Source organism: Poecilia formosa, unplaced genomic scaffold (assembly GCF_000485575.1).
Source record: "Poecilia formosa unplaced genomic scaffold, Poecilia_formosa-5.1.2 Scaffold69, whole genome shotgun sequence".
In the NCBI taxonomy this organism is placed as follows: domain Eukaryota; kingdom Metazoa; phylum Chordata; class Actinopteri; order Cyprinodontiformes; family Poeciliidae; genus Poecilia; species Poecilia formosa.
Genome location: NW_006800008.1, coordinates 732,572 through 743,854, shown reverse-complemented (window position 1 = coordinate 743,854; position 11,283 = coordinate 732,572). Strand labels below are relative to the sequence as shown.

General features: G+C 36.9%; 1 protein-coding gene across 13 annotated transcripts in view; it reads left to right on the top strand.

Annotated features, from left to right (window-relative positions):
- magi2a (membrane associated guanylate kinase, WW and PDZ domain containing 2a) overlaps positions 1-11,283 on the top strand; it is a 237,516-nt gene that overhangs the window by 167,618 nt on the left and 58,615 nt on the right. For 12 of the 13 annotated variants that reach the window (XM_016673025.1, XM_016673026.1, XM_016673024.1 and 9 more), the window contains 3 exons: positions 378-435; positions 2,327-2,448; positions 7,368-7,550. In XM_016673025.1, coding sequence (XP_016528511.1) covers positions 378-435; positions 2,327-2,448; positions 7,368-7,550 — 363 coding nt within the window. The remainder of the gene's footprint in view (positions 1-377; positions 436-2,326; positions 2,449-7,367; positions 7,551-11,283) is intronic. The other variant, XM_016673027.1, reaches the window with a different exon arrangement.

Genomic DNA, 11,283 nt, shown 5'->3' with positions numbered 1-11,283 from the left:
TGTAAATTTATTGGCAGTTGGTTGTTTGACATTCATCTGTGCAGAAAAGCTTTGCACGACTACAATGTAAAAAATGTCATTTTATTTTGTACATTTCTGTCACAAGGTCTTAAACTTCATTCATAAAGGTCTTAAAAAGCATTAAATTTGTATTTTTAATAGATATTTTAAAAAAGAATTTTGTATAGTTATGAGTTTTAGTTTAAAATTAATTAGAATTGATTGAAAAATATTTACTAGTCCAGCTTCAAATCAGATGCCTCTTTATTAAAACAATGCAGTATTTCTCTATGCATAGTCAATATGCTGATATGTGATAATAGAACGAACAAAAACCTTCATTATTGTTTTCTCTGTGTTGTGCGTTTTCTCCCCAGAGCTTCCTTACGGCTGGGAGAAAATCGATGACCCCATTTACGGCAGCTACTACGTCGAGTAAGTTTAGTGCATCTTTAATATTGCCTTTGATTTTCCTGCGTAGCTTGTTGGTGCAGTATTAATCATGTTTATTATGAGTAGTTCACAGTAGGAAATTCTCCATTTATGCTCCTGCAGGCTTTGGAGGAAGTTTATTAGCCAGTCTGTGCCTTGGTTTTTCTATTAGCCTGTGTCTGATACGGTTTTGGTGCTTGTATTTATTAATAGATTAACTCAGGAGCAAGAATTTGCACTCGTGTATCTCAGACTAACTGCTGCAGTGGTCTCTCCTCGCTATTATGGGGTTTTGTTCTTTACAACTTCGATATGTTTGGAAAATCACAAGAATATACCTGGGTTAAAAAAAAAACAATAACAAATTGTCACCTGTACGTACTTCATATCCCTCTACAGGTATTGTTTTGTTTTGTTGTGATCTAAAAGACACTGCGCGCTTCTTTAACTCAAACCACCGTAAAACTGTTACATAATTAGTACTTTAGGGCGTTCATTAAAAGTTAAGTAGAGAGGAGATGAATTGTGCCTGTGTGTGTGTTGGCACACAATGAAGTCTCATAAAGTCAGGGAAATATTTAATGATGACTAATTACCCCATGCTGGCAAATTACACTACATGTAGTCAACGATTTAAACTAAATTTAAAGGAGATATCAAGGTTTCCTTGATTATTATCAAGTAATTTGATGAATTGTTTATTGAAAAAAGCCCAGAATCAATTGTTTGGTTTTTAAATATGCAAAACTATTCTACAGCTCTTACAAAATGACTACCAGCCATTTAATTAGTCATTACAGCAATATACAGCTAATGGTTTATCACACAGTGTGTCGGAGCATCCTTAAAAATATTATATTCATGTATGTAAAATGAAAACATTAAGTCTTAAATTTATGTATCTCAAGATAAGGCCTTAAAATGTCTTACATTTATTTTTGAAATTTATTTTGGCCTTAAATAACACTAATAGCAAGCCTTAGATTTTGTCGTATATACTATGTATTTATTTTCTCACTGGACTTTTCTGTTTGGCAAAAGTTTGAGTTTTTTTGTGTTATCACGAGTAAAATACAGATGGCAACAGAAAATGGACAAGTTAATTGTGATCGTATAGTCTTAATTAACATTAATTTAATCATTAATCTACATAAATAATCTCATTTTTAACATAAATAACAATTAATATATATTTTTAGAAGTATATATTAGTATGTTTTAACATAAAATATACTAACATTCATTATATGGTAAATAAAATACAGTAAATAAACCTAAACAAACTACAGAGCAAATAGTTGACAACAGTTAATAGTTGTAAAATTAAACGCAACTAAAATGCACAACTGTAATTATAACAGTTAAAAAATATATACAAAAAGTGACAAAATTACACATAAAACTCTGTGTATTACATTTGTCTAAAATATATGAAAAAATATAATACTTGTAAAGAAAAAAGTGCTGATACTAGTGGTGCCACGGTTGCCGACGGCAACAGAAAAAGGGGAGGAGCTGGCAGTTACTGGTTACTACGGTAACCACCAACTGCCAAGAGCAGCAGAGCAGAACGAAACACAACTTAATAATGTCAGGAGAAAATAATATTTTGATTAAACAAAATGACTTTGGAGAATAAATAAACCAAATTTGACAAAGTTCACGTTAATTTCTACATATGAATATACAGTATATATACTTATATATACTTATATGTACTTGATCGCACCAAATGTATATATTACACATTTGGTGTGATCAAGTCTTAAATTTTGTTCATAATCGATAAGTTCTCAAACGTCTTCATTTTGATTTGGTGAAACCCTGATCTATGCCCAGAAGGACGCAGTAAAATCTGAATTTTATCCTTCCTTCCTTTCTTTTATCGTTCTAGTCATATAAATAGAAGAACCCAGTTTGAGAACCCGGTTCTGGAGGCGAAGAGAAGACTCCAGCAGCAGCAGCAGATGCAAAGTCAGGGTCTGTCCTCACTGCCTCTTCCCGCTATCTACAGAGGTAAGACTATACAGATGATATTCTTTCTTATATGTAAAATATTTATGCAATTAAAGCCAGTTTTCTAAGTATTTCGAGTCCCACCTGTGGATTTATTTTTAGCTAAGACCTCAATTTCACCGTTTCCTTGTGTGGCGTCATCAGAAAACTTCCAAATGCCTGAAGGAGCCGCCCGCGTTCCTCTGCTCAAATAGCTATTTGCAAGTATAAAGTCCATGCAAATGTTCAGCATACATTTTGTTCAGGAAGGAGGAAGATTCTGTGTCCTGGAGTTGAACAGGTTTTGGTGCAAAACATGCAACTCAACCAGGACTGAAACGATTAGTCGTGATTAATCCATTATTAAAATAATTATTAGCTGGAGTTTACACTCTAAAAAAAATGCCATTTGCTGAAAGACAAACTTACTAAAAGCAGTAATTAAGTTAAAAATGTATTTTAAGATAAAAAATAAATTCTTTGTCTGTGAATATGTGCCACCCAAAACTAAAATAATCATTAGGTGCTGCCCAAAACTCAACTCCAAAAGGCAGTTCCACCAAATGCTCAGGAGATATATGAAAATGTCTCGTTTTAAAGACGGTAATAAAAAAAATCTATTTTATGATTCTGGCATTTAGCAAGCAGAAAGTGAACCTGTAAATGTTTGCTTTGATTTAACAACTGACGAGAAATGAAGCACATCTCTTTTTTTTATGCAGTTAAAATCTGGTTTCAACTGTTACAAGGACATGCAGTCATCTGATTTTTATTACAAAATCTTACCTTTCAAAGATTGAATTTTATCGTCCTTGTGTTTCTAAAGGTCTCTTATTCATTTGCTTGAATGTTATTGACTTTTGAGCTTTCCTTTTAGCATTACAGTGCCATTTTGTGCACACTTATCATTGGCATTTGGGCTTATAATGATTTATTTTCCTCTTTTTCCGGAGTGTAATGGTTATTCAACAAATACATAGCTATGATTTAAAAATATGTTATGTATTTTCTCTAATTCACACAGACTCAAGTAAGTGCATAAATATATACAATTTTCCTTATTAGTTCTTGTTGGATTTCTCTTATCATAATTGGTAGAGTTTAAATGAATTGGTCTCATTGTCCTCCTTTAAGACCACAAATTATCAGTATAGTTAAAGGTCAAGGCTTTTATAAATTATTTAGACATTTTTAATTATTTACGCACCTTTGCATTCACTGTCATCTTTAAACACACAACTGTGTCCAAGTTTTAACCAATTAGCTGTTTCTTATTCTATCAGCTTCTCTAATGCATTAATAACATTAGAAGCCCCACAGAATGATGCATAAGTGGAACCGTTTTCTTTTAAGCTTGTTTATTTTTCTGATCAAATTAGCTTTTAGTGTTTGTTACAATACCCGGCTGTGTCTGATCTTCAAAATAAACCTTCCTCTTCAAATTGAAGGAGATTTACGACGGCATATTAGGGTCATTGTAGATTTAAAAAAAATTAAAGGAGCAGTACATTTCCGTCAAAAACTCTGAAATTTTGAAATTAATCTTCTGAGAAGTTAATCTTCTAAGTTTCTGAGCTTGAAATGTCTAAAATTTGCTAGAAAGATATCAGAAATGATCTAGAAAAAAACTGAGAAATATCTGTAAATAAAAAGTTGAAAGTTTGCTTGAAAAAACTCAGAAATCTCAGAAAAGAAAAAAAATCAACATTTGTAACTTAGGTTATTTTTCTGTAGAATAAACTTTTGTTTTCTTTTTCTGCATCCGTCGTAGAGATTGGTTGGGATTAGGGATTCAAACAATTAATCTAATCATGATTAATTGTCAACTAATGATTTACTTTAATAAAATTATTTCCATAACGTCCGCTTACGCCTCATTATAGTGTTGTAGTTTGGCTGCCATCCATCAGAGGGCGCCGCCGGTCATCTTTAAGCGGCGCAAGTAACAGAAACAAAGATGGCGGCGGGGTTATATCAGAAAGGGAAAGATAAACGGTTCAAACAGAGTCGCTTGTGGGATGGAAAATTCACGTTAAGCGGTTTTGTTTTAAAATATAAATACTCTACAAGCTTCTTAAGTTATGAAATATAGACACTCGGCAAAGTCCTTTAGTTTCACCTTAATAGCGGTCATTTAGCCGAGCTGCATGACGGAGCAGTGACAACTCATTTAGAAATGATTGATGTGCTGCGAAGGAGAAGACGCAGAAAAACAGTAAAAACATGGCGCCGATAAGCAAGGTTGGTTTTGAGGTTTTTGTTCGGTTGGAGCGAAGTTTTAACATTCCTTTACATACAAAGACTTCTGTATGAACATCTCTATGTTCATGGGGAATTACGTGTTTAACACATTATTATTTTCATCTTTTATTTTTCTACTCAGCAACGTATGGAGTTCTTGGTTATGGTTTATAAATACGTCCAAGTTTAATAATGTGAGAAAATACATTTTCAGTTTATTCAGCCAGTATTTAATACAGGTGACACAATATAATGTTAAAATTTTACGTTTTGTTTTTATATTTAAAAACATTACCGTAAAAAATTTAGCCCTTTTATTTTATGTAGAGACGTCATCGAAATGACAAGAGAACATTCATATTTTATGGAAGTGGCCGATAAGATTAATCAGCTTTAGATTAACTTATTAGTTGAAAACTTTAATCCCTATATTGGGAGTTGTATGAATAAATTTATTGATAAATTTTTTTCTTAACATTACAGTTATTTCTGTTTGTTTATACTATTTCTATATTTACTGAGATGTAATTACTTTAGTCAATTATTTGACATGCCTTTGTGAGCTGCTTTTTAAAAAATTTTTATCTTTTCTTTCGTGCACAATGACAATAAGAGAATTTTTGATTCTAAAGGTAATATTTACACCTAAAACTGCTTGTTTTCCACAGCTTTTAGTGGTTGGATCAGGTCAGCTGTCCCTGCTTGAAGTGAATCGTTCAAACTGTCTCTAACTGAACTTGTTGGTTTAATTGTGACTCGATTCTCCCCATCTGTCGTTTCCCAGCGGTAGGAGGTACTGGACTGTGGAAGTGTAGGTTTGTTTCTGTCATAGTGCACCACTCCAAACTACCTGTGTCCAGTCCAGTGAGGCTCTCTCTCCTCTTTACTTCACCCCTTCCTCTTCCTCTTTTCTCACACTTTAACGCCAGCGGAGGATGCCAGCCCCAGCGCCACCCTCCCCAGGCGCCCTCGTGCGCAGGCCGGCCCGGTGCCCGAGCGCTGCCACAGCCTCGGCGACCTGTCCCGCTCCCCGACAACCGGTCGCCGGGCTCCCTCGTACGCCACCTCCTCTTCCGCCGAAGTGTCTCCGCTCCGGAGCGTTCTGACTCGGCGGATGAACACGTGCCCTCATAGGCAGCGGCATCCGCAGCCCCTTTACGCCTCCGCCTGCACTGTTCTGCTCGAGCAGCCCGTGTGCAGCCCCTATTCCCTGTGGCACATCGTCAGTAAGTAGGCCAAGAAGGAAGAAAAACGCGGCTGACTGTCATTCCTATGGCTGCCTGCGCTCGTGACTTACTGTACGCATGCAAAGCTTCTCCCTTGAGGCCGTTTTGGGGATTTGTGCAATGACTATGCACTATGACTTGTTTTATCTCCGTGCATAAGCAAACACAGTGAGGGTAATCGCTCACTAAATCTGGACCAGTAACGACAAACAAAGGATGTAAACTCTCCTGTTAGCCAGATTTAGTTTCCGAGGTGGAAAGACGTAGGACTTGCTTAAGTGTGACTAATCCTGTTGGCTGAGATCCGCACATTACTACTCAAGGCGCTCCTCTAAAAAATTCTCCCACTTTTCCTTAAAACTCCCCGAGCATCTTCCTGTGGAACTGATCCCCTGCTGAGAGCATGTTTTCTGCTGGACCCATGAACTGCACCACTGCTGCACTCTGCACGCCCTCTGCCCCATCGTGCACTCCTGATCAAAGTTTGAAGACCAGTTGAAAAATGGCAAGAATTCACATTTTGCACTGCTGAATGTTAAGACTGTTCTAAGTAGAGCTTCAAAATGCAAAAAGAAGAAATGGGAAACAAAAAAAATCTGAGTAAGCATTTTATTGTAAACCTTTAAGTGGACCTTTAATCTAAAATTAATGTTTTTATACTTCCTTTTAGGTTTCTACTGCTTCTAGAAACAACCCAAGTGCTTAAAAAAACACCCAGAAAGTTTTAAGCTAATACTTTTTGGTGTTTGGAAAATGAGCTGTTTCGATAACCTCCAGAATGTAACATCACAAATCAGCAGGCACTGCCCGTTACCTAGCAACCCCATCAAAGCCCTGCCGGTTACTTAGCAACCCAGGCAGAGTTCCAGGCAGAGTTTCAGTGTGGTGGTCAGCTGGTTTAACTGCTGTATAATGGCTGCTGGAAAAGACAAGAGCTTTTTCCAGAGACCACTTGCTGCATTCTTGTTTCAGGAGGCTCCACTTCTGTTTTCCAAAGATGTACGGTTGTATAATTGCACATCTGTTTGCAGCCATTTTCACGTGTGAGTGTAAACGTTGAGTTGGGGTTTGAGAGTAGAAGGGAGTGGCTCTGCTTAGAACATTTTTAAAATCCAAAACTGCAAAATATAAATATTTGTAATATTTCAATTGCTCTTAAGATTTTGATCAGGAGGGCATCAGCTTTGGAGGAGAGCGATCCGGTGACGGTCAAAATTTGGGTGGATTTTTGCATCTGGAGTAAGAATTGCTAAACCTCACCTGCATCTATCGGCACCACGGCCCAACCTGTGTCCAGTTATGCTACCCTGCCAGTTTCCCTTCCTAGTGGACAAGCTTTCCCCCTCATGCCTCCGCCCTCTGAGCCCCACCCTGCTCCAGCTTTGAGGTTCTTTCAGTGACTGGAAAAAAAAAAGAATTAAACTGAGGGTTATATTTAAACCGGTTATCGCTTTTGTTTGTTTTCATTTTTAGAGAAACCCCTGTTCACCCGAGACCCGACTCAGCTGAAAGGCAGCTTCCTGTCCACGGCGCTCCAAAAGAGCAACATGGGGTTCGGCTTCACCATCATCGGTGGGGATGAGCCTGATGAGTTCCTCCAGGTCAAAAGCGTTATTCCTGACGGACCCGCCGCAGCCGATGGCAAGATGGCCACAGGTAAGCCCCAGGAACGGCTGCCACACTGTCTGAAACAGAGCTAAACTGAGCCCCAGTACTTACAAATAACAAAATAAAATAAAAATAAAAAACTTTTATTTGAATCAGTTAAGTCTAGGGCTAAAGTGATTAATCACAATTAATCGATTGTTAAAGTCATCGTTAACTAATTTAGCAATTGATTAATGGTTAACTGGAGTGTACAAACTCTAAAAAGGTCATTTCCTGAAAGAAAACATATTTTCAGTAATAAAGCCAAAATTGTTTTAAAAAAAATGGGAAAAAAATATATATATATATATATATATATATATATATATATATATATATATATATATATATATATATATATATATATTTCGCATTTGAGATAAAAAAAATTATCTGTAAATATGTTCTACCCAAACTTCTTGTACCACAGTTTTAGCTTCTGTTGGTTTAAATTATGCTAAAAAAAACAAAAAAAAAACTTTTGCAGTCAAGTTATCAATCAGTTAATCCAAAATGTAATCAACAAATTAGTGCTGCAATTTATTGATGCCAAGTCAAGCAGAAAAACATGCTGTCAAATTTCACAATATAAGTGCTGTTATTGCCTGTAAGGCACAAAGTGTTAATTTTTTTATTTTAAAATGAATTGAATAGTTTATTTGCATCTTTCATTGTCTTTGTAATATTGTATAAAAAGGATTAAGTGTGAAATTTGCATGATATGCCAGATTTTTAAATCAAATTAATCAATTAATCATCAGAATAATAGATTAATCGATCACTATTTGGAACCCTAATATGGATTTAAAATGTTTTCTCAGTTTCTGAGAATACTGTTTAAGTCTAGAGCCAATTCATCTTAAAACTTGCACTGGCAGAAGCTTTGTATGTGGATATATGCACATGCCTGCGAACCAACTGTGCATTTTTGTTCTTCCATTAATCATGGAACAGACTGAGTCCTACAGCTCTTGGTCATGGCCACATAAGGGAACAAACTGCTGTACGCTGAGATGATACATCTGCACTAAAGGTCAAGGGATGAATAGTAGTCAGGTTGTACTTTGATGTATATTGTGGAGCAAATAATCTAATTTTGGACGTTATTCATCACATTGACTCTAAAAACATTGATCGAAAGTTGCGTGTCCTCTTTAAAACTTTGTCCTCTTGCAGATTTGGAAGAATTAATGTTATTGCTTTAGCACAAATGCCCCTACCAGCCATGTTTTTACTGACTTATAGGTTCACCGGTACAAAATTCATCCCTAGTTGACTAATAAAGCTTTTCTCTTCAGTCTGTTTCTACTCTATTTTAGAATTTCCTTCTCTTGTTTTATGTATTATTTTCCTCAAAATAGCTAACAGTTACTCCTCTTCAATTCCTTCAGCTCATCTTCATCTGTGTCTCACCAGCCTTGCTCCATCCCCTCTTCAGACTGAGTGTCCTACTTTAGAGCAGGCACAATCACTGAAACTCAGAGAGACCCAGGCCTGGGAGGGGTGTGAAATTAGCAATTTTGGGTTGAAGGTTCTTGCCTCTTTTTGCGTTCGACCCCTCTTGGGCGTCTTTGTCATGCAATTCCTCTATAGAGCACAGTTTATAAAGGATACATACTTGTTTAAACTCAGATCTTTTGTTTTATGGACCTTAGTGTCTTAACGCTTAGATTTAATACTATAGCATTGGTATTTCTTACGTTGTTTTATTTATGCAAATATTTGCATTTGTTCAACTTAGTTTTACATTTACGCCCCTTAGGAACAGGGTTTATATAGATTAGTGGGTCTAACAAGTTGCTACACACTGTGGAGCCTAATTACTGTCTCTTATTCAGCACCAAAGGGGTTGTTTCTGCTGAGCTACATCCTTATCCAGGCACCACAGTGTTGCTTTAAAAGGATAAAACCTTTTATTTTTTAAGTTCAGTGTGATTTGCTGCACATTCTTCCTCCAAAACAAACAAAAATACACTTTACAGCCTTTCTGCAACTGGAAATAATAAATTTTATTCCTATTTGAAAGTTTTACTCTTGACAGTATAGAACCTGACAATTATTTACGCTGCTTTTAAAGAGTCTTAGGAGCTAACAAAGTGAAGTAGCTTAAACTAGCTAGCTAACAAATGTAGCATGACAGGCTGTGGGTCAAAACACCATTTTTACCAATTCATTGTTTTTATGTTCTTCACCCATTTCGTACCAATTTATTTCTCTTGGTGATAAGGTATTTTGTGTTGAAACATGGTGATAAATGAGATAAAAAATTATATACAAGTCTCACGTAGTTTAATTTCATTGCATACTATTTTCTGTAGACTTTCTATTTCTGTGTGAGGTTTTTTTAAGCACTTGTTCTGTTTTTTGAAGCAGTTGAGACACAAAATGGAAGGAGAAAAACTTTAATTTTGCCAACAAAATAAAATCTTGTCCGATTAGTTCAAAGAATCATCCTCTTAAATGTTGTCCTCTTTTTTTTTTCTTTCTAATATGTTCTCATAATTTGCGGCAACATAAAACCCACTCAGTCTTTCTGACAGATAAATAGTATTATTTGGACATATATTGCAATAACAACAGCAGGGCCGAGCGCAAATTGTGACACCTCACCTACTAATGGCACTTCCGGTGGCAGGTGTCATTACGTGCCACAAGTGCCACTGTTTTCGGGACTAGCTGCCAGTGTTGTCACTGACTTCGGCTGACCTTGGCACCTCATACTGGCACTTCCGCTGACACCTGCCACAAGTGCCACTGTTTTCGGGACTAGCTGCCAGTGTTGTCACTGACTTCGGCTGACCTCGTCACCTTATACTGGCACTTCCTCTGACACCTGCCACAAGTGCCACTGTTTTCGGGACTAGCTGCCAGTGTTGTCACTGACTTCGGCTGACCTCGGCACCTCGTACTGGCACTTCCGCTGACACCTGCCGCAAGTGCCACTGTTTTCGGGACTAGCTGCCAGTGTTGTCACTGACTTCGGCTGACTTCGGCTGACCTCGGCACCTCGTACTGGCACTTCATCTGACACCTGCCATTAGTGCCACTGTTTTCGAGGCTAGCCATAAGTGTTGCCACTGGCTTCGGCAAATGGACTACATATCCCATGATGCTTTATTACTAGTCGAAGAAGAACTTGAAGACAGACGAAGAAGAAAGAATTTAATAAGAGTTTGTTTTTTTTTGCAGAAAGACTTATGTTAGCTGAATTCCTACACTTTTTCGTATATCATTATGTATGATCCGTTCATCCTATTTATTCACTAAAGTTCATCTGAATAATCCAGCCGACTCCTTCCGTCTTTGAATTAATCGAATACACAGCAGGCATCAGGGATGCCATTGGTTTCGGCACCTTTGCAACAGCTGAGTCTGGCCCCCACTAGAACTGCCATTAGGTGTCCAGGATGTTTCAGAGCTGTCACAACTGGTGCCGATGTTTCGGGGGATGGCAATGACAGCTTTTGGAAAACGTGTTACTTATATTGCCTGTTTATAAATTTTTATTTCAATGGTAATTGTATTGGTTAATTATCGTTGAATATTTTTGACTTAATTTAATTGAAGGAAGATGGCCAAAGTAATTGAATCTACCACTAAGTGTCACTATTACAGTGGAACCTGTTTAACCCCGTTGGGTTGCCAGATACGGCTTTGGCCAAGGTGGAAATACGTAGTAGATGTGTAAAACGTATATTGTAGAAATTAATAAAGTTTGAAAAATAATTTTTAAGCGTAATGA